This window comes from Pongo abelii, chromosome 3 (genome assembly GCF_028885655.2).
Source record: "Pongo abelii isolate AG06213 chromosome 3, NHGRI_mPonAbe1-v2.0_pri, whole genome shotgun sequence".
NCBI lineage: Eukaryota > Metazoa > Chordata > Mammalia > Primates > Hominidae > Pongo > Pongo abelii.
In genome coordinates this window covers 164,089,186-164,113,929 of record NC_071988.2, presented here as the reverse complement: position 1 = coordinate 164,113,929, position 24,744 = coordinate 164,089,186, and the positions used below count along the sequence as shown (strand labels likewise).

Genomic DNA, 24,744 nt, shown 5'->3' with positions numbered 1-24,744 from the left:
CATTTATACCATTTTAATGTTGAGTTTTATTAAACATCTCTTACCAGAAGTCTCTTTATCTCTAAAAACTGAGTCAATAACAGTAACCTTATTTGGTGGCTTTTGAACATTAAATTAGCTAATGTGCATATACAAAGTGAATATAAATACCAGCCGTTAATCTGTCTTTGGAGTCACCTCCTTCTCTTCCCTCTCTTGCTTCCTCCCTCTTTCTCCACCTGCCTTCCTTTCCTCCAACAAAAATTACTGAGAGCCAGGCCCTGTGCCATAAAACAAGAACACAGTTCTCAAATAACTCAGTCTAATAGTAGAGACAGAGACACACATCAGTACCGTTAGTAACTGCTACTAAGTAGTAATAACTACTTAGTAAAAGGCCATAAAAGAGAAGGAGGCCATGACCAGCAAGGCTGAATTCTCTCACCACCAGATAGGCAGCATCTCCTCTCCAACAGACAAGGAATAGAAGGAGTCTGCTTAGGGTCTGCTGCTGAGTGTCCCCTCAAGCAAATATTTGACTATTCATAAATTATGTATTAGTATCACAGAAGAGACTGCTCAATTTCTCACCCTAACAAATATTGTCTCATCTCCTGTGTCTCTAAACATTAATGACTAATTTTTTTTATTCTGCCTACCATATATATAACCCTTTATGACATGCTTATTGGTTTTAGCCAATGAACATGCTTCACTATGCTCCTCAGACCAACGAAGATCTCTTTACAGGCTACAAAGGTGATTTTTCTATGAGCGAAATCTTATAACCTGAGCTGTTTGGAAAGGAAGAACAATATATACGTGTGAATGTCAAATTATCTTTTAAATACTTTTATTTTCAGGCTCTTCAGGGATGTGATTAAGAGAAGTTGATCTATCCCTTACATTCCCTTATATAAGAAAAGCAACATGCAACTCGACTTGATCTTTGATCAAAATATAAAGTTCCCTGAGGTGCAGTGGCTCCTACCTGTAATCCCAGCACTTTGGGAGGCTGAGATGGGTGGATCACTTGAGCCCAGGAATTCAAGATCAGCCTGGGCAACATAGTAAAACGCCATCTCTGCAAAAACTACAAAAATTAGTTAGGTGTGGTGGGCATGCCTGTGGTCCCAGCTACATGGGAGGCTGAGGTAGGAGGATCATTTGAACCCAGGAGATCAAGACTGCAGTGAGCCAACTGTGCCACATACATGCACGCACACACACACACACAAATACACATACAAGTCCCTTTCAACATGGACAACAGCAAGAGAGTTGACAACTTATGAACAAAGCTAGTCTGGAAAATTGAGGGGAACCTGCTCCCCTTTTGTTCTCAGTAGCAGAGTTGATTTCCAGTTTTAGCTAGAGAGTTGTTTCATTTTTCAATTTAATCACCTTAAAAATGCAGTTGGTGGTAGTGATTAAGGCATATTCAAAAGAGAGGGCATGAATTTGTTATTGTGCTCCAGAATGGAAGCTCCTCACCAAATCTCAATCCAGATGTCAAGACCATCAGGTTACTTACCCTTCCCCAGCATTTCTTCCTGGAATAAATGAGCTTCCTTAGCTCTCCTGGCTTATGGTTCAGAGGTTGCTTTACACCATTTTCTCAGACAACAGGTAGATGATAATGTAATCTATGGATGTGATTGGTGTTTAAATTTTTCTTAGAGGTAAAGTGCTTTCAATTCTTTGTGGAAAGATCTGACTTTAGGGGAAAGATTGTTACAGTCACTGGTGGTTAGTAGAGTACTTCCTACTCAAGGTTACAGGGTGAGGGGAAAGCTTGATTTACTTAGGAAAGCCAGTAAGTTTTGGATGTGATTTTTCCAAATAGTAATAATTTCAACAAGTGCCTTCATAGAAAACACAGCATTTGGCTCCCATTGTAGCTTGGTGAGGTAGTTAGAGCAAGAATTATCATTCCAACTGAGACAACTGGGCTTCCCCAGGGAGGAAGTACTTTTCTCAATGTCTCCTAGGTAGCATGTCACATAAGGATCCAAAATTACCTGTGCTAACTTTGAATGTTCTGCTTTTCTTTCAAACCCTATTACTTCCTCAGCTAAAGTAGGCATGTCTGTGCACTCCGTTTTTACAACATAGCCATCACATAATCTGAATTCAACTTTAGTTTCTATTCCTTGATTTATCCTTTCCAAAATTAATTTATATGTTTATGAAGTAACAAAATTAGCTTAGGCAAAAAAGTACATTTGAGAAAAAATGTACAAACCACTAAGGAAATACTCGAATTTAGTACTATCTTTACATTAAGTGGTACTCCAGTTTCCTGGGATAGCTCTATTATAGAGAAAGCACCCACTGAAAGGTTGTTCTGTGGTGTGATGCAGGGAAAACACCATAAATCTATCTGGGTATTATGCCTGGAGAGAGAAATTAGGAGTCAATGCTAGATGATGTAGGAAGAGAAGCACGAAGGAAGTGAGGAATGGCAGTCATCTATCGTGATATCTATATTCAAAATAGTATTTAAACAATTAATAGCAATTTTGTGAATCAAAGAATTAAGTTGCATGCATTGCCTTAAGCAAAAATGGCTACTAATGAGAACTGGGAAGATTAGTGGCAAAGAGGCCCGTTAGTGGTACAGGCTGCTTCCTGGGAAATAAATCACTCAAAATGACTTATTATGTAGCTCTAGTGTATAATATTAAGTAGAGGTTCTAAGACAGTATGGTCAGAAGTATCTGAGCAATTTGTCAAAATTTCAATTCATTGTGCCTTCCTCCCAGGGTTTCTGATTCAATTGGTGAGGACCCAGGGATCTGCATACTAATTTTCTGGGCTGTTCTGTTAGAAGTGGTCTAAAGACCATACTTCCAGAATTTCTAGTACCTAGAATAGTCAAATTCACAGGGACAGAAAGCAAAATGATGGTTGCTAAGGGCTGGAAGAGGAAGGAATATGAAATTCATGTGTAAGGGGTGCAGAGTTTCAGTCTAGGAAGATGAAAAAGTTCTGGAAGTGGATGCTAGTAATGGGTGCATGACAATGTGAATATACTTAATGCTACTGAAATATATATATATGTGTATATATATATGTATATATAACCAAAAATACTCCAAGAATTTCTAACACAACAGGAGGCCATTCTTTAAAAATATTGGTGTGTGTTTGCTTTCATAATAAGTGTTGATAAAGAGAATAGATACCTTCAATTTAAAATATCATAATTTGTGCTCAATTATGGATTAATATTGTATGATGGTCATCATTTCTTTATGACAGAGTGAAAATAATGGACTAAATAAAAGATTTATAATACTTCATTTTTGCTTCATTAAGAGAACATAGATTTATTATATATCCACAGTCTGACCAAATTAATGGGAATTTAGAGCTACTCAATCTGCATTCTAATGACTACCCTTCCAAATGCTTCTCTAAAATAGATTTATCCGACTTTGCCTTATCTTGTTTTTGTGACAAAAATATGTAGTGATACTCATGCTTTTTTCAGGACAGGGTGTGGGCCAATGTGGGGAAGAGCCTGAACTGCATTATTGCTATGGTGGACAAACTGATTGAAAGAGATGGTGGCAGTGAAGGCAGTGGCGGCAACAATGATGGAGAAAAGGAACCTTCATTAGCAGATGCCATTCCCTCTCACCCAAGAGGTAAGAAATCATTTTTTTCCCAATCATTTACTGAGTAAACAAAATGAGAAAGTCATGAAAAAAAATGATATAGAAGAAGAGGAGTCAATAGTATCTTTGATGAAAGTGCTGATAGCATGCTTTTCCACTGCTCTGGCTTGGATGATGGAAGGCTATTTATCAAATTGCATCTCAGTTATGTTTTCGGAACTGCTAGCAATGTTCTTTTTTTTTCTTATCTAACCACATAAAAACCTTGAAAAAAGAACAGTGTTTTAAGGATCTGACATAGTTTAACCTACCTTTACACCTTCCTCCAAAATTTTATTAGAAAGATAAATAAGCATCTGCACTTAACTCTTAGAAACATAGAGGCATATCAAGGACACAGTATCTCACAGTGGTTTCTTAATAGAATGTAATCAGATAGGATGATTTTTGCATTATTCTGAGAAATATTTGTGTAAATTATCTCCAAAACATATGGGAAGATTTGATTGTAAGGAATATGTTAGCATATTGCTCTAAAAAATTATATGACAAGTCTAGATTTTTGTGAAACCATGCACACACATGTGCATACATGTGAGTGCATGTGTTTTTCTGTGGAGAGATAGGTGGGTAGGTAGGTAGATAGGTAGGCAGATACTTTCAAATGTATACCTTATTACAAGGTTGGCTAGAAAATACAAACAAAATTTTAACTACAAGTGTGTCCCTATAAATGACTTTGAAATTTTCTTTTTGTTGATTTGATTAATGTTGACACAAAAACCAAGGCAAATGTCTGCATCTCTTTATGGCAGTAGGAACTGCTGTTAGGGTTGAGTCAGACTTTCTTGCTGGGTACCTTAAGTGTTTGGAGAGAATAAGCAATACTACCCCACTCTCTTCTGCTGAAATCTGTTCTTTCTTTTACTTTTAAAAAAAAAAGAGTCATAAGAAAATACAAACATTTATAAAATTAGATTTATGTTTCCTCAATTTGTTTTCCTAATTTTTCATTAGTCACATTTTTGTCAGGAGTTTAATTATATAAAACATTAATCTTTCATCACTTGATTAACAGTAGAACCATTTCTAAATTATATTTGTAAGCTATGGCTTTCTAAAGTATTCTTGTTGTAGATGGTCCCTCTTGCTCTGTCATACATTCATATAGGCGAAACATTTATGCTAATATTCTTTATGTTCACACTTACTTGATCTAACTGTATGTAGGGATTTTCTTTTTTAACAATACCAGTTTTTATTTGTTAATGAATCTTGTCTAGCTTCATAACTTTACATGAATCAAAATGAAAGCTTGTCATAGCTATGTCATAAAGAAATAGCACACTTCAATTTTCTTTAATTGAACAAATATTGATTATCAAGTATGGGCCAAACACTGCTGTCCTCCAGAAAATGAGGTAAGAAGAATTCATTTTAGTGACTTACTATGTCCTTTGATAGATTTTTTCAAGCCATATTATTTTTTAGCAGAAATAACATAAGGGACACTGGATTTTGTTATATTTTTTGTTTAATGTTGCCAAAACTTCTCACTGAAGACGATAACATTCCAAAATATTTGAAATTATAGAGTGTGTGTTTGTGTATCTTGTATTTCATCAGAAGACTGCATCTGGGCATTCAAAATGCATTTTAAAAGGTAAAATATTTGGTAGATAAATCATCTGTAAGATTAGATGAATCATTTTTATTTGAATATGAGACATTGTGTAGATATAGTCTAAAACCAAGTAGAAGTTGCTGCAAAACTGGAATTCACAACTAGATCAATCTTGTGGATGGTTAGGGTCAAACTACAACATATTGCCCTCTAATTTATTTTCTTATTTTATTATCTATGCTTATTTCACTCATCATCAATTCTTTCTTGTGTTAGAATTTTTTTAGGAGAAGTCACTATTTAAATGTGTGAAATATGTTACTTTTGTCTGAATAGTTCCTCATAACCATTCTCCAGAACGCATATTATAATGACTGTAAACGAATTCATCAAAATAAAAGCCATTATTTTAGATTTTTAAGTACTATCATAGTGCTGTAATTAACATATAAGCATCTTTGATTCTCTAAGTCTTTAACTAAATTTTATTTCCCCATAAGTTAGATTGTTAGAACTGGAATTATTTTGTAAGGAAGAGTTGCCCCCTCTCTCCTATGTATTTATTTATCCATTTTTATATCAATGTGGACTCATGAATACTTATTTTATTTTTAACTTAAATTTTAATTATATTTGACACATAATAATTGTACATTTTTATGGGGTTCACCGTGATGTCTCAATGCATGTGTATGTGTGGGTGAATGGAAAGCTTCTCCTTTTGCCCTCTGAAAAGTTATTGAAAAATTAATTAATAAAAAGGCAGATTTATAAGAGAAAAGGAATATACATTTATTGCTATCATGTGTAAGGGGAGAATCACACTGTGATTACCTAATATCTCAATGGGGTACAGATGCTTATATACCCTACATTTTAGGGGAAAGGGAGGGGAGAGGTAGTGTGGATGATTTTAGGAAGATAGTCAATAATTTTTAGGATAATTTAATGGGCTTGAAGAACATACAGTGGTCTGTTGGGCCTGTTGGTTTGTGACAAAAATATGTCCAGGTTTGTTGACAACTTTAGTGTTCCTCCTGGGATATGGGTTCAGTTAGTAAAAACTCAAGGAATGGATCACAGGTAATTTTTTTTTGGTTTTTTGTTTGTTTGTTTTTGAAGATCTGGAGTTTAGGCAGTTAAGGAAACTTCAGCCTGTGCTTTTGAAGAGGTAGAAGATTGAGAGACATGGGGCCGAGGAGAGGAGAAACAACTCTTTTCCTTCATAGGTCTGCCCCGTCTTTATGTAGATAGGGAAAAGTCTGTTCTAGCATCTGTTGATCTCTAAGGGACTGTAATTCAAAATATTCATTATATCGGGGAGCCATATTTTGGTGTAAAACTCCACTCCGTGTGCTCCTTTATTCACATAATGACCACATCAGAGTAATTACCATATTCATCACTTTAAATGTTTATCATTCCTTGTGGTGACAACATTCAAAATCTTTTCTTCTTGTTTGAATACTTATTATTTGGTTAAGAATCCAATACTAATATTTATTTTGGACTCAAGTTGTTTTCTCTTATTCAGATTGATTTCTGTGTCCTTCTGATGACATCCTCCCATATGTTGTTTACTCCCTTACTTTCTTATTTCCCTTACTCATTTTCTTACTTGTTTTTACTCACTGCCTTCCTGTTTGGCACCATAAGAAGCTCTAGGCTTATCTTATATTTTCCCTACCCCAGCTCCAGGTTCAGCCAATTTCTAAAGAACCCTGGTTTCATTTTATTGGAGAACAGCATTTAGAAATCAACATCTGGATGGATAGAAACATTTTCATGGTTCTCTATAACAAAAGGCACTCTAACTAACAGGATCTAAAAGCACCCTTATGATTACAATCTTCTCAGCCTTAAATATTTTCACTTATTTCATGCCACTTTGGGTGAAAATATCATGTTGTAATTTCTTGTTTCTGTGAAGTTTGACATTGTATAACATGTTACTATATTCCAAAATATTATTTTTGATAATAAAATGTATTTCTTCAATAGTCCTAAATTTATCCCAGCCAAAAGCCATTTTGCTCCTTTCTTTTTCACAATTAATTAGTGAATTGATTAGGTGAGCAATTTGAGACGTAAAGTATTTATTACAATGTATGATATGATAAATACTGATAAGCATTTGTTGGAGCATTATTTGTTAGTGATGTTATTCTTCATGTTGTATTACTTCTGGTTTTTTGTTTATCGGATTCTGTATCTATTTTAAATCAAATTCTGGAATTTTGTTTTATTTCATAGGGTTTTGATTATTGTGATTTATGTTGGGATACATTTTTAAATTTGGAGTAAATCAATCCTATGACAGTTTTTCTTTTTCATCACACTCCTTTATTTTTACATTGTAGCTATAATTTGTGTTTGTTTTGCTGCTGTGTACTTAACATGGCTAAACAGATGGTCATCTGGGTTGTGCTACTTTTATCCACTTTCTTATGTTGTTCTATAACCTACAGCTATTTCTCTTTTCAAGTTGCAAATTTTCCTTTTAGTAATATTTTAAATCTGTAATTTTGAAGGTTTTCTGTTTGTTTGAGAACCAAGGTTTTACAGTATATCTTTGGCTTGCTTTATAAATTTCTTTTTAGGGTAAATGCAGATAGTGCTGAGAGATATAAAACTTTCTGTGCTGTTCTGAAGAGAAATAATAGAATAACTATTCCAAAGTTCTACAGTTTATGTATATTTATGTGGTTTCCTAATGAATGAAGATTGTCCTTTTATTTGTAGTACACTCAAACACCTTTCTAAGCATCTGCTGTCTGTGTAGCACTACATGCCTTCAGTTTCATAAACTGCTGACTCAAAGATAAAATCAGTGAATATTAGAATCTTAGATTTTGACGTCATCTTAAAGATTATGTAATTATACCTCCTAAAATATGTTAAGAAGCTTATCTACAATATCTCTGCCAACTTTCCACTGCCTATGAGGCACATCTTCAGTTATAGAAAACTCTTTTTATCTTCTAGAGCAGCATACTCCAGACCTTGATCCTTATATGTTTTCTTTCATTGTACGCACTGGTCCAGATATAATCCTTTGCAATAAAAAACAAATTTACTTTTCTTTCTTTACATTAAACCTAAGGTGTATCTGAAAGCAACTATCATGTCCCTTTTGAATTGTCACCTTTTCAGTCATTTTTCAAAGGAATAGCTTCAAGCATATCCAATAGTTTGCATTTCTCTGAACATCTTCTAGTTTGTCTCAGCAGTCTGCAGAATTAAGCACAGTGATACAAATACGGTTAATAGCTGCAGAGTAACCCAGGGGGATCACCTCCCTACTTTTAGGTACTATTCTAATATTAATGATATCTAAGCTGACATTCACTGTTTTGACACTCACGTTTTACCACTAATTCTATTGATATCCATAAGCCTTGCTGAATTTGACCTATCCTTCAGACTTCTAAAGATTCAAGCAACATTTAAGCACCACTATATACTAGACATTATGAAATATTGGGGGCATGAGAAGATTAAAACAATCTATCCCAATTCTACTGAAGAGATGGATGTTTAAACCCATGACTGACTAGTATAAAATGCCTTTGAGTACACTCTAATAAATACCTGTTTCTTTCATCCTTCATATCTACTGACCTACTCAGGATGATTTTATTCACATTTTATATGCATTTTCTGTCCATTCCTAGAAGTAACAGATAAAAATGATTAGAAAACAGAGCTACATAGAGATTCTTAAGGCACATCACTGAAAAGAACAGTATGCATTCCAATATGCCAGTTAATCACTACCCTTTGGGGATGTGTGTTCAACCAGCTCTATGTTCACCCATTTATATCATTGCATGGCCTATATTTCTCCATCTTTCACAAGTATATCATGAAGTGCCCTGTAAAAGGCCAAGTATCCTATGCCATTGAATTATTTTTCCTAATCTATCCAGCTGTAAATCCTGTCAAAGATAAAGTTCCTCTGAAATAATTTTCACTAATGAGGCCACATAGGCTTCCAGTCATCACTGCTTCTTTCAAAGGTGGTAAACCTCCATGTAGATCATCGAATTAGTCCACATATCATTGCTTAGAATTTGTTTCTAGTTTCTTGGTACTCATGTCCTTTTTTGCTTAAAAGTTTCCTTTTAACTTGTAAGGCACATTCCACATTTCCTCCTGGGATCTGATAATTCACTATATTTACCTTATATTTTACTTTATCTCTGTCTGCCTTCAGTTAACACAATCATCTGGGCCAGTTGCTTTGGCTCACACTTGTAATCTGAGCACTTTGGAAGGCCAGGTGGGTGGATCACTGGAAGCCAAGAGTTTGAGACCAACCTGGGCAGCATGGTGAGAGCCCATCTGTATACAAAAAGTAAACAAGCAAACAAACCGAAAAATGCACAGCTGTCTGCTGGTAACTACTAGAGGTTTGCCAGTGATTTGTCACCAGTTATCAATGTCTTGCTGGTGCCAAAGATTTTTCATCCTAAAAGTGCACCCCAACCTTCAGATAGGAACACATATAAGGCTGTAGTGAATTGCTCCTCTTTCCCATCTTTTGTCTTTGGTTCCCTAGATTAGCTATCTATCTAATACACTTAAAATAATTAAAGACTGGGCCGGGCACGGTGGCTCAGGCCTGTAATCCCTGCACTTTGGGAGGCTGAGGCAGGTAGATCACTTGAGATCAGGAGTTCAAGACCAGCCTGGCCAACATGGGGAAACCCCATCTCTATTAAAAATACAAAAATTAACTGAACATGGTAGCATGTGCCTGTAGTCCCAGCTACTCGGGAGGCTGAGGCTGGAGAATCACTTGAACTTAAGAGGTGGAGGTTGCAGTGAGCTGAGATCATGCCATTGCACTCCAGGCTGGGTGACAGTGAGACTCTATCTCTAAAATAATAATAATAATAATTAAAGACTAGAACAACTCACTAATTAATGAAATTATATATAAAATAGTTCAGGCATTAAGCCTCATGGAAAAACACTAAATTTGTGTTGGTTGGAAAAGAAAGAAGAAAATTCTTTCATTCATTCCATATTTGTTGAGTACTTACCCCGTTCCAGTCACTGTATCCAGGAACACGTTCAGTCATGGCCCTGTCCTTACAGTCTAGTGCATGAGTAAGTTGTATTTGAAGGGATATACCTAGTGAGAGATCTTCCAAAGGCATCACTTACAATATAAAAGACTTAGGAAAGGAAGTAAACATTTGGGAGGCATCAGCAGATAGATTAAACTGGATAAAATGTAAAGAGAAAGAAGAAGAAAAGATGAGCAAAATCTTTATTAGCCTTGGGGCATGAGGATTACTCTCATACGAGGTGTAAGAAGCATCAAGGGATGAAAATCAAATGCAGTTTGGAGACCAAACGAGGTATCAAAGGAGGGGTAATAACCACATTAATAGCTGACACTTAGTGCACTCACATTTATGTGACAAGTACTTTGATGAGCTTTTACATTCTTTCCTCTCTTCCTTTTCACAACAAGCCTGTAGGGGAGTTTCTGGTTCTATCCTCATTTCATAGATGAAGGGGTTAAGTAATTTGTCTAAGATCACAGAGCTAGTGGGCATCCAAGCAAGAATTCAAATTCAAGCAGAGTGACTCTATCTGAGATCCTCAGAATATCTGTTGGAAAAAGGAATGATTAAATTTTAAGAGTAGTTTTGTATGTAGATTTACCTGCCTTTAGGTTTGCCCTTGATATCTTAATGAACTGTTTCTCGGATAGTCATATCTTATGCTTCACTTGTTTGCCAAGCTTTCTCCCTCTTTTACAAGGTCCTAAATTCCCTTACCACCACCTGCCTCTTCAAGACACTTTCTCCCTTTTTTACAGGCCCTACATTTCTTCACCCCCACCTGCCACTTCAAGGCACTTTGATATCTCCTTTCACCTCACCCTGCCTCATCTTCCATGATCCAGTCATGTTAAACTCTTCTGAGAACTCACCTGGTGCTTTTCATTCTGAGCTTTCAAAGCTTTCCCCATGCCCAAACTTCACATTATCTGGGGTGCCTTCCCTGGTCATCCAGGCTAAGGCTGTGAGTGTGAGACCAATGTGGTCACACATGGCCTGTCACTCAGCAGAGCCCTGTGCTCTGAGATTAATGCTCTGAGTTGCCATCCTGAAATTCCAAATAATTTTATCTTTGCATCTGTGTTTTGTCAGTGAAGTCCAATAGGGCGATAAAGCCTGTGCCCGGGCCTTGGAGGCTTGCCTCACCTGCAGTTCTGCAGGCTTCTCCAGTGCCTGCCGGACCTTCCATCTTCACGCCAGCCCAATGATCACTTCCCACCCCCACCTACCAACATGCCTGGGTGCCAGTGCAGAAGAGCCAGGGTGAGGCCGAGTGCCTTTGAGGCTCTGTACTCACATAGCCCCACATCCAAGGGAGTATGGCACAAAAGAGTAAATAAAAAGCACCCTCCGGGCACGGTGGCTCACACCTGTAATCCCAGCACTTTGGGAGGCCGAGGTGGGTGGATCACGAGGTCAGGAGATCGAGACCATCCTGGCTAACACGGTGAAACCCTGTCTCTACTAAAAAATACTAAAAATTAGCCAGGCATGGTGGCAGGCGCCTGTAGTCCCAGCTACTCAAGAGGCTGAGGCAGGAGAATGGCATGAACCTGGGAGGTGGAGCTAGCAGTGAGCCGAGATTGTGCCACTGCACTCCAGCCTGGGCGACAGAGTGAGACTCTGTCTCAAACAAACAAACATTTAAAAAAAAACAAACAGACAAACAAAAAACACCCTGACAGGTCTGGAGCAATACCACTGAGGGAAAAAAATCTGATTTACTGCTTTTTGAATAGGTCCTCCTGTTTTTATTTTTTACTGGATTCTGTCATTTACGTTGTCACACTTTCTACAGGGCTTGCAAGGACAAGGGCCCATAGGCATCATGTGAAGTAATATGAATGAATCAAGTGAAGTGGACAGAAGCCAGAGCAAAGTAGAGAGTATATGTTCCTCCAAAAGGGGGTCACTGCTCCAGCCCAGCCAGTCATTTCCATGGAGAACATGGACCTAAAGTTGTCATCCCTTCTGATTTTTCAAAGAAATCTGAATGTTTTTGTAAAATACCTCACTTGTTTTTAAGGTTAAAAATTGCTAAGACGTGATAAATTCCAAATAAAATTTGCAGGCCATATAAGACTGGTCTATAGACCACTATTTTGAAACCTTTGAATCTCTGATTTATTGCACATGCCATCTTAAATGTCATTTCCCCTGTTAGACTTGGCTCTATAAGAAAATATGCCAAGTGTTTGTGATTTGTTCTTGCGTCTCCAGAACCTAACATAATTCGTAGCAAATAATAGAGGCCCAATATTGTGGAATGAAGGCCTAGTCATATGGATCTACCATTGCTGTTGACACTTTTGAGGTTTTCTTGATATTAATAAGTGAATGTTGTTCAACATTTATGCAAAGATACTAATATTCTCAGAATTTATATTCAACATTAGACAATTATTTCAGTGGTTTTGTAGTTATAACAAGTCTTTTATTTTGTAAAATACAAACATACAACATACAAGTACCAAAGAATCTTTTTCACTAGAGGGCTTAAATATTAATATTTTGAATTTCATAAATTTATACATATTAATGTTGAGAATTTCATTGGAAAAAAAATCAATGAATGAAGCTTTAAAGAATTAATAGTTCTCTAGCTAAAGCAATTTTTTTTTTTTTTTTTGAGACAGAGTTTCGCTCTTGTTGCCCAGGCTGGAATGCAATGGTGTGATCTTGGCTCACCACAACCTCCATCCCCCAGGTTCAAGTGATTCTCCCGCCTCAGCCTCCCGAGTTGCTGGGATTACAGGCATGCGCCACTGTGCCCAACTAATTTTTTGCATTTTTAGTAGAGACGGGGTTTCTCCATGTTGGTCAGGCTGGTCTCGAACTCCCGACCTCAGGTGATCCGCCAGCCTCGGCCTCCCAACTAGAGTATACTTACAAATTTTTTAAAAACTTAAATAAATAATCAAAATATGCCATATAAAGTACATTTTTATTGTAAGCCTAGAATTTCAATAACATTTTTACAATATTACATTTTAAAATATCTGTTCTTACCAGAAAATGAATGCTGTTTTCCTTAAAAATTGTACAATGAATTATGAAGTAACAGAGTAACATGGGACTCAGATCCAGGATCTTGGCAAATCCACAATTTGGTACTTATTTGGCTTCATGGCCTTTGTCAAGTCATTTACATTCTCTGCATCTCACATCCTTTATTGGTAAAATAATGTACAAAGTTTTAAGGTCCCTTCCAGTTCCAAAGTTTTATGGTCATAAAGAGGATGCCACATTTTTAAAGGTGATATTAATTTTTTTCAGTCATTCAACATATTTTAATTATCTACTATGTGCTAGGCACTATTTTACACCCTGAGGACTACAAAAATAAACAGAAAAGGTAAAACACTGGCTCTCCTGAAGTTTATGCTCTAGTAGCAAAGAGACAATAAAAAGTAACACAAGAAATAGGGGCATTGCATGGTATAGTAATGGTGACAGAGGCCGTAGAAAAAAATATAGAGCAAAGTAAAAGAGTTTTGATGTAATGTTGTAGGGCAGAGATTGTAGTTTAGTTGAGTAGGCAATGTAGGTCTCATTTAAAAGCTGATGCTTGAGCAAAGACACAGGAGGTGAGACAGTGAGCCATGTGACTATCTAGGGAAAGGATATATTGGTCATAGAAAATAGCTATTACAGCAGCCTTGAAGCATAAATGTCGCTACCATATTCAGGAAACAACAAGCAAGCCAGTTTGGATCAAATAAGGATAATGATGGTAGGAGAGTAGAAGGTGACATTAAACAGGTAACTTAGGGGAAGGACCATGTAGAGGCTTTGTGTAATGTTGGCTTTTACTCTGAGAAAAATGGGGAGCAATTAGAGAGTTCTGAACAAGAGGATTAACCTGATTTGGCTTAGATATTAACACCTAGGCTATTGTGTTGAGATTAGACTACACATGAAGAGGGTAAAACCAGATATAGGCAGTTAGAACATGAATACAGTTGTCAAGGTGAGGCATGATGAGCTTGGATGAAGAAGATGACAGGTGGGAGTGATGAAAAGTAGTGAGATTCTGTACCTATTTTTAGGGTAAGACATTTGAAATGTTAAATTTGACATGGAGATATCAAGTTTGCAGTTACATATAAGAATAGAGTTCAGGAAACATATTCAGGCTAAAGACATTAATTTGGAAATTGTTATTATGTAGATGGTGGTTAAAGACACAAGACTGAATAATAACAGCAGGGATTGAGTGTACAGAGAAAGGGGAAATAACCTATAGATTATATATACTTGAGGACATTTCAGTGTTGATATGTCAGAAATAAGTGAAGGAACCAGCAACAAAGTTGGTCAAGAGACGGCCAGTGAGGTAGAAGGAATACAAAGAGAATATGCTATCCTGAAAGCCGTGGTTAGAAAATAGGTCAAATAAAATAAGGACTAAGAGGTGGCTTTGGATTTAGCAGTATGGATGTCTTTGATGACGAGAGTAGCCTTACTAGAGTGGGTAGGAATTAAGTAGAGTGGGTTAAAAGAAAGAGGAAGTAAAGGAAGTAGAGACAACCTGTATAGACAACTCTTTTGAGGAGTTTCATTGTGAAAGGAAATGGAGAAATAAAGTATAGGAGCTATAAAGGGATTAGGGTCAAAACAGTGATATTTGTTTCAAGATGAGGAGATAATAGCATGTTTGTTTTCTGACAAGAATGATCCCATTAAAAAGGAAATATTGATAATGTGGGAGGAAGGGAGAGAATTGCTAGAGTGACACTCTTAAGTAGGTGAGAGAGGATGAGATCTGGTATACCAACAGAGGAGATGGTCTGAGCTAGACAACAGTTCATCCTCAGAAATAGGACAGAAGGAAGAGCATAAAGAATCAATGCTGGTAGGAGGGCAAGTGCAAAGTATCATGTAGAAATTACTTTGTTGATTTGAATTGTTTTAACATAGAAGCTCATATTTATGGATTACTTGATATGTGGTAAAAAAATTAAATATTGACTGCATTAACTCATTTAATTCTTACAACACTGTAGAAGTAATTCTACAAAATTAAAGGATGAAGAAGTAGAGAGTTGAAGTGACCTATGCACAGCCTGGGTTCTAACCCTGGTGGTCTGGCTCCAGAGCCTGCCCTCTTAGAGTCTATGGTGCATTGCCTCTGCTCTCTCCAAGAAAAAAAAAAAACCTCCAATCTTATTCTCTACAAACATATTCCCTAGCACCCTTTCAACAAAATGTTGAGTTGTTTCAGGCACAAATTTGTGATGCTATATGATAACTTCGTGAAAATCAGTCCCTTAGGTATATCTTAAAGGCTTACTGTGGAATCATATGCAGAAATTAAGAATTCATAATTACTTTGAAAAATTACTTAACTTTCTCATAAATATGGTGATGTTCACACCCACAGAGAAACCGAGATAGAGGAAAAGGGAGATGATAGCTCCCATCTAGGAACTTTAGGGCATGTAATGTTTTTTTGTTTGTTTGTTTGTTTTTTTTGGGAATAAAGTTTCACTCTTGTTGCCCAGGCTGGAGTGCAATGGTGCAGTCTTGGCTCACTGCAACCTCCACCTCCCAGGTTCAAGCAATTCTCCTGCCTCAGCCTCCTGAGTAGCTGGGATTACAGGCATGCGCCACCATGCCCATCTAATTTTGTATTTTCAGTAGAGATGGGGTTTCTCCACATTGGTCAGGCTGGTCTCCAACTCCCACCCTCAGGTGATCCGCCCGCCTCGCCCTCCCAAAGTGCTGGGATTACAAGCATGAGCCCCCACGCTTGGCCGTAGGGCATGTGATTATTGAATGAAATGGCCTAAGAAATGTACTGTTTACATTGTTTGGTTACTTGACTGCTTACTCAGCATTTATAAGTTAAATCTATGGACATGAGGCCCTATTGTGTTGGCAGAATTTTGTTTTTAAACTAGTGCAACTACACAATTCATGCATATAGCAAAATTGCACTTGTATAAACTTATGCTCCAAAAAATTGATGTACTATATTCCATGGTCTTGAACATTACTAGGAACCTTCTATATTCACCTAGTTTACTTCACCTACATTCACCTAGTAAAAATGTTGCACCTCTTTACTTCTCTGATTGCCTGTACTCTGATAAGGATTCAGTCAACTCAGTATCCACTGCCTCTCTTCTCAACCTTAGATGCTGGCCAGTATTTAAATGACAGGAGCTCACTGATGTAGACATATTGATAATCTCAGATTGCTCAAAGACCTATGACCTATGCAGCTTATTCTTAAATACCCAGCCTGTTCGAGGGCCAGAGTCCTGAGATTACAGTTTATTTAAGGCCAAAAGGCAACAAAATAAGCCCAGTGAATGTGGATGTGTGACTCCTCCAGTCAACACATAACCTGAATTTAAATCTTTTGTGCTACAACAAATACAAGGCTTGTTTGATTAATGGATTTGGTTCCTGGAAACTGTCTTAGCAGAATTTACTTAAGGCTTTCAACTTTGTGCTACGAAATAAGAAGTTTAACCAGGATATCAGTTGATGCATTTCCTTTGCTATTTTCCTAAGAGCAAGACTGGAAAGTTTTATGACACTGTGTTCTCAGGCTGGCACGGTTTAAACAAACAAGGTTCCCTGGACATGAGGAAAGGTTGCCTTTGTTCTTGTCATAACCGTTTGTCTTGGGTTGAGCAGTGCAGTCATTTCTCATACGTGTGGAAGGTACTAAGATCAGTCATTTACCTTGGATCATAGTTCAATGGACATTACACTAATTACATTTTAAGATACATGTTTGTTCTTTATGTGAACATCCTTAGGGCCGTTGAGGCTGCCCTGAGATAGAGGCAAGGGAAAGTACATTCACGTGCTACCTTCCTCTCGGGGTTAACATAAACCTTGTTTCTTCATTTACCCTGTCTGATACGCAGTTTCTGATTTGGCCTTGCTTCTTAGCTCTTGCCCTATTCACATATCCTCTGCACCGCCCTTTATCCCCACCTCTATCAACCTCCATTCCCTATCCCTACCATGGTGACTGCCTATACCTAGACTTCCATTGGTTTTATTCCATGGCTTCAGCTTAACATTTACTTCTGTTTTATTCCTGCCTTCTCCAAATCACGGAGTGATCTCAGTCATTTATTTCCTCTCTTCCAGTACCCCTTGTTTCTCATTCTGGTCAGTTTATGCATTTATTTATTAGATTTGCCATTACAAAACCAAACACTCCTCTCAGTCTCTATTCCTACAAAGCCTGACTGTGGGTGTCTACTACCTGCAGTCCAGGCAGCCTTCCCTGGGCTCTTTCCACATGTGACTTCCTTTAAGTGTGCAGTAAATGCTACAGCCGTGAGTGAACACAGTCTTTTCACCAGAGATGAATTCTCTTGCCTCTAAACTCTCTCTCTTCTAAAACTCGTTTGGTCACTGTCCCAACTTTTGTAGCTGTTATCATACCGCCTTATACTGTAGGTATTCCTTTGTACTTCTTACCTTTCCTTCTCAATTTTAGCTCCTTGAAGGAGGGGGCATGAGTTAAAAATATTAGTATCACCCACAGCACTTCACATAGAAGACACTATCTTTGTCCAATGAATGAGTCCATTTCTCATGACGTCAGTGAAAAAGGAGGGAGCAATGATATAAGAAAGACACATTAGCATTTATTAAAAGAAGACAAATAAAAATAGATTTGTCAATTCCTGTATCAGAGACAGGCAGTAGATTATAAAGACAGGAAGAGGGTCAGGAAGGCTTGGTTGGAGAAGGACATTCTGAGTGGCCTGGAAAACATTAGAAGCAGCCAAGTTTCCACAGGTGCTTTTCTTTTCCTGATTACTCTTCTATTGTCTGGAATTAGCCTAGTTTCTAGGCCCTGTGTCCCTAGGATATGTCCAGGTATTTAGAGGCTTCCTATGGGCAGATGTCTAGGGTCTGTGACCAAAGTTGGCTACGTGTATTATGCCCATACAAAGGAATTTACCTATAAAGTGTCTGCAGAAGAAACCTTATTATTAGTTGATCCCTGCATGTTATTAACGTTCACGCTGCAAAATTGTGCCTGAAAAACAAGAACTTCACTCACAGAGGCACACAGGTACCCTTATTTTGGTTGATGTAAGGTATAGGTCCTTCAAAGTCAACAAAAATTTTATAAGCGGGAAATAACCAGCCCCCAACCATGAACCGGTCACCATTTCTGTGCTACCTGGGGTTCAGGCATAGATGAAAACCCCTACTGGCTGCAAGTTTGGTCTGTGTTCACTTCATGACCTTGGGAATTTTATTGCCCCCCCTTAATGGCCATTGTAATTGCTTGGCTTCACAGTTCATCATCTTGTTACCTTAAGAGAATCCTAAGAGCTGGCTCATTTCTTCTGTTATCTGTTTGCATAAAGTTTAATGGATGTGCAGTCTTTTCACTTTTCCTTTCTTCTGTGTCTGAAAGGTTGCGATAACAGAAATAACAATAGCTACAAGCTTTTGTGAAGTCAATTATTTTAAATGAGCAAAGAAGACCAAGCACCTGAGAAGAAAATGGCTCAGAAATTGTAAAGAAAGCATGATGCTCTGCTACAGTTGGTTGATATTTGGCTCTTTTATTTTTCTCCTGAGTAACATAAGAGCGATTGAGCTCAGAGGACGTGAACATCCTGCACAGGAAATAGATGATGTGTGGAGGAGGTGAGGGGGGCACCCAGCAGCCATTCTCTGAATCCTTCAGTGAGCTTCCCTTGAATATACTGGAGAAGCAAGTAGAGGGCTAGAAAACAGAGGCTGTGCTTGGATGGCTCCCAACACACTTCACAAAGCTCAGGAAAAGCTCAGCTAAGCCACATGCATTTTATGTTTTCCTGAGGAAAGACTCTGCTTGTTGGTCTCAGGGTTAAGGAGTCTCAGCAAGTTCTTATAGACACACTAAAACATTCTCTTAGTATTTTCCTCTGTCATGGAAAGGAGCCCAGGGAATAAAAATCACACTTAGTGCCTGCTAGGCTAGTTGGCTCAGGGGAGAGATAGCAGGGCAGTGACTATATTGTGGGGCACCCTTAGCTCCCCAGCTTCACGAGGTTTATAAAAAATGTGTGTGTGTGTCTGTGTGTGTGTGTGTATAAAAGTACGAAATCCTGAAATACACACATCCACTCTTCTGAGTTTAGTTTCTTCAAGTTTCAACTAAGATCGTGTGTGTGTGCACACACATGTATATATGTGTGTATATACATACACACACACACATACATATATATATATATGAATGAATACTACCTTCATCTTTATCAGGAGGACCAAATAAACACCATGTAAACTGTAAGGTATGGAGAGACACAAAGGTGAAGGGCAAGTGACAAGTCTGAAAACTGTCAAGAGCTGAAGCTTGGTTTTTTTTAAATTTCCCCCAAAACATATTTTAAAGCAAAAAACTAAAGCATTTACTTTTCCTTTGTGAGAATGATTTGGGATGTTCATTGGAGCAAAAAGGCCATTTGTGAACTGACTTTGGCCTTGCTTTGGCTTGTCATAGTCACTGTATTTATTTCAGAACCTGAGATTTACACTGACTACATATTAACAGAGAAGAAAACCTGGAGTCATTGGCATTGGAATTTTCCAGTACAATTTTCCATTATCTGCTCAACTTAAATTGTTTCTTTTCTAGAAAAAAAGATGTATTTTTAGCTTTTTCACTTATGTTCCTCCCTAGAAGGCTTACTACTATTTTAAAGACATTTTACCTTGCTCACAAACTTGTAATTTTCTCATTCATAATTAATGCTTTCCTATATTGTCATTTTCCTGAAATTTTAGCCATAAAAAGTACATATAATTATGCTAAATAGAGACACTGGAATATTGTTAGTATCAGAAGTGTGTAACACTGTTCCTAGGTTTAGAATGTTGTGTGTTCCTTTTTTCCTGGGTTTCCACTTCCAATCTAGTGAAACTGGAAACCAGACTTGTTTTGGTTTTGTTTTTTTGGTCATCTGATTGTAATTTATACTTAAGAATCAACTGGTTAAATAAGTGAAGATGGAAGTGAATAAAGCAACTATCCTTATGCTAATGAGAAAATCTGCAAAATTTTCTCCTTTAAATACTTTTAAGAGAAACAAATATTTAATTAGAATTGTCACTTAATATCTTGCAAGAAAACAAATGTGCTCACTTAAGTTATTTAATTTTCTAACTAGAAAAATCATATAAAGTATTGACCAGTTGATTCAGGATAGTACCATGCAAGATGCTTAAACAATAAGTACATGCTGTTTGGGAACTATCCAACTGCGTACAAAAGTAAAAATCAGTTACTTGAATGCAGTAAGTGCAAAGTAGTTCTGCTTCAGCCTGATTAAGCAGCGCCACCTACTGCACAGAAGATGTATTTTATGTTTGGGAATTCTCTAGTAGAAACAAATCTCTACAGAGCTAAGCACAGAACAAAATCAGTTTTCAGTCTGTTATCGTTTAAAATTTACATCTGGGTTAATTTATTGAAGTTTTTTCTAGTGTTTCCCTGTGTCTATTAGTCTACCCATTCATATTGAGAACAACAATTAAATAAAGTGAGAGAACAGGAGATAAAAAATGTAAATATGAAAAAATAGGAATATAGGATATTCATTCTTGGTATCTATTGATTTATCTCTTATTATGAAAAAAAGTTCAGTGTACCTCCATTTTCCCTTTTACATATGACAATGACATAAGAATCAATAGTTAACCAATGCTTGTTTAAATTGAACCATTGTTCACATTTTATTCTAGGCTGTCTACAAGTTTGTCCAATATTAAATGATCATGCATTAATAGGGCTCTGTTGCATTCCTCTTTCTCTATGTTTTTTATCCTCATAATAGCACATACATCTACAATATTTTTAAAATAATAATTTCTAACATTCTAATGTATCTTACATTATGGCATCACATAGGCATTTCATAGAGTATTAATAAGAACGTATCTTTTTATTATGTTGGGGCCATTAATTATCCTTTCAACCCTTTGGGTTTTTTTCATCTAGTCTATTATACCACAACGTAAAATAAATAAGTGACAGTAGCCATGGTACAATAGTGATTATGATTCTTTTTATTGTTCCCTGTCACTCTTTCAAGGTCTTAACTGGTTATTTACCACTCACATTACTCACAATGATGCTTGCACTTTTATGATGAGGAGATCATATCATTTCAGTTCCTGCTTTATAATTAATTTTGCAGCATGCACTCATTCATATCAAATCGTATTTGTCATCCATTAATTTATTTATATATTAATGGAATGTCACACGGTCAAGAATTTATGATAGTTAACATTTGCCAGGGCTTTGATCTCCAAATTAACTGAAACAGAACATAAATTGTTTCTATATCATGCCAAAGTCATAATTATATAATTGATGCCTGTTAGAAATCTAGACATACAAATAGCACAACGGTCTCAATTTTGCATCCTCATTTGAAGAACAGCTATTTGAATCCCAAATACTGCCCAAAACTTGACTTACTTATACTTGTCTATATCTTTAAAACTTTTTATATTTATTGTAACTTTTCTCATTCAATTAAAACTTACTGAATATTTACTATATGCTAGGCACTATGCTAGGTTCTAGTGATTCGGTGATTAAAAAATGAATTCCTTGCCCTCAATGAGTTATCTTTCTTGCAGAGGAAAATGGTGAGTAGTGTGTGAGTAGTCCTGGGACAGGAAGATATAGGCACAAAAGGAAGTAAACTCAACCCAATCTTCAGGGAACAGGGAAGTGTAGTAAGGGGGAAATGAAGGAAGACTTCCTGGAGAAGAGAAATCCTGAATTGAGCTTGCAGAAGAGATAAAGCGTTTGTCAGGGAGATAAGTAGAAAAAGAGTGTTCCAGGAGAGGAGATGGGATTTGCAAAGACATTGAGATGAGAGAACAAGATAAGTTTAAGGAAATACATGTGGTTCACTTCATCTGAGACTCAAGACAGCAAATAAAGTTCTGAAAGATGAGATTAGACAAATAGGCAAAGTTTAGATAATGGAGACTCTTTCAAGAGTTTGAACTTTATTTATTTATGAATGCTTTAGTGGTTTTTTTTTCCAAAATATTTTAAGAAGTGAGGAGTGATTATACAATCAGATACAAACTGACTAGAAATGTTTCTGGCAACACTGTTGAGAAGGGAATTCAGTAGAGTGTGACTGGAGGAAGGGAGATGGGTTAGGGAGTAGTCCAGGAAGGAATCCAAGGGAGAGCAATAAACAACGATGGGCATGGACAAGGAGAAGATGCATATTGATGGACTGTTACAGCAGTAGAACTAATTTAATGACCAAGTTAATGTGAAAACTGCGAAAGAGGAAGTCCAGTAAAACTCTGTTTCCAGTATGAAAAAGGTTTGGTGGCACCACTCACTAAGATACAGGCAGTGCACAGATTAGAGGTGAGCAGAGAAGAGAGATCTGCTGCAAATATGTTAAATGCATCCACATGGAGAGGTCCGATGGGTGGCTGCTTATGGACGTTATGGAGTTCAGGGGAGAGACTTAAATTAGAGATCTTAAGCTCTAATCTTTGTGAATCCTTAAGAATATGTCTAACTTACTGAAAAATTAAAAATAAGTTGGAAGTTGGTTCTGCATTATATTCCAAGACCTTCCTTCATCTATTGCACTGTTCTTACACCCCCTCCCCCCAGAGGACTGGTATGAACAGTTGTATCCCCTCATCCTTACCCTGAAGGACTGCATGGGAGAAGTGGTGAACCGAGCCAAGCAGTCCCTGACGTTTGTGCTCCTTCAGGAACTTGCGTACAGCTTGCCCCAGTGTCTGATGCTGACGCTAAGAAGAGACGTCGTCTTCAGCCAAGCAGTAGGTGCCTGTTGTTATTGTTAGTACAAAACAATGCCGGATTGTTAACATCCTATCCTTGATGATGAATAGAATTCTTATTGGGACAGCTTTATTTTTAAAAAGATCTTTAAAGTTTTGGTATCCCATGTTTCTTATTCATGATAAATATCAGCTGAATATCCTAAGCAAAGAGTTTATGAGACCTTAAGTATTTATTTCTGAAAAGAGATGGCCAAGTCTCTAACATGTAAATTCTGCTTCACAGGGCATGAAGTCCGTGAAGGAAGTGGTCGTCATCTTTGTATTATGCTCTGGGATCTACATAAGTGTAAGGGAAGGGACTGTTGCCTTGCACTGCGGGTGACAAGCTAGGACTTGGCAAAGGGGATCTGTTTGCAGCTGTTTATTTGTACAGCTCCCCCATGAATCCTGGGACAGGGTTTCGCAATGATCTCTTATTTTGTTTTTAAAATAAGTTTTCAGGGCAGTAAGGCTCAAATGGGAGGTCTGACAGGGCCACCTTCTTTGCCTGCACCCAACATGATTCATAATGCCAAGGCCTGCCTCCATCACGGTGGCTGTGCTGGTGCCTTCCTTCTCCCAACCTGCCTCCATCCTTATGGCTGAGTTTTACAGACAGGGCATATGGAGGGAAAGAAAAAGAAGACTTCTCTTTCTAAACATTCTAGGAAAAGGGAATGTTTTAACCAAACTGTCACTTTCCCCCACTATTTCATGAATGGTCCAGTGGCACATGAAGCTAACCAGGTGTCGGAAAATATGCTCTGCCTTATACATACATGTTTCGTCATTGTGTTCTTTTAATGACCCTGTGAAATGATTATTATCATCTCTATTTTACATGTACAAAAAATAGTAAGATTTGAAAGTGCTTAAGTGTTTATGATTTTACTGTTAGAAAGGGTAGACGTAAGATTTGAAGACCCGTCAACCTGACTCCTGTCCATGTTCTTTTTCCCTTTGCACTTCTACCTTCCCCAAGACTTTTATACACAGCAATTCTAGATCAAAGACTGTCAACTTGTTTTACTATGCCTACCAAATAGTTGTAGTTTTGTTATACATACCTGAGAATCGAATCTGTGATGCCTCAGAAGTCTTAAAATATTTCAAAATAAAACAAATTCGTTTGCTAACTGCAGTAAATCTTATCAATTTTTTTTTTTCAGCTTGCCGGATTGGTTTGTGGTTTTATCATCAAATTACAGACAAGTCTGTATGACCCAGGCTTCCTACAGCAGCTTCACACAGTGGGGTTGATAGTACAATATGAAGGACTGCTAAGTACATACAGTGAGTATTGCTTTAGTACAAGTTAAAATCACATTTCTATTCATAAGGATATTTAATCCATAAATTTTTCAAGAAAACATTAAGAAGTAAACCTTTATTGCTCCAAGTATTACAAAAATAATATAACTTTCAGTTTTTGCATTCACCTCATAACTTACTTTTGCCTCCTATTATGCTTTGAAAATGGAATTATAGATTATTTCCGAGTGGACTCCTGAGCAGCCATCTGGCTTTTTTAATATAAAAGGCTCTGTGCCAACATAGTTGCAATGACTGGATTTTAAAGTCTCAACCCTGTAGTGTCTAGAACTGCACTGTTCAATATAGTAGC

At 37.2% G+C, this 24,744-nt stretch overlaps 1 protein-coding gene across 9 annotated transcripts in view; it reads left to right on the top strand.

Moving 5' to 3' along the window:
• The window catches only part of INPP4B (inositol polyphosphate-4-phosphatase type II B), an 829,855-nt gene that overhangs the window by 710,705 nt on the left and 94,406 nt on the right, over positions 1-24,744 (top strand). For 8 of the 9 annotated variants that reach the window (XM_024245636.3, XM_054553363.1, XM_054553366.1 and 5 more), the window contains 3 exon segments: positions 3,476-3,632; positions 22,945-23,117; positions 24,290-24,413. In XM_024245636.3, the coding sequence (XP_024101404.1) occupies positions 3,476-3,632; positions 22,945-23,117; positions 24,290-24,413 (454 nt within the window). 9 annotated transcript variants of the gene reach the window in all.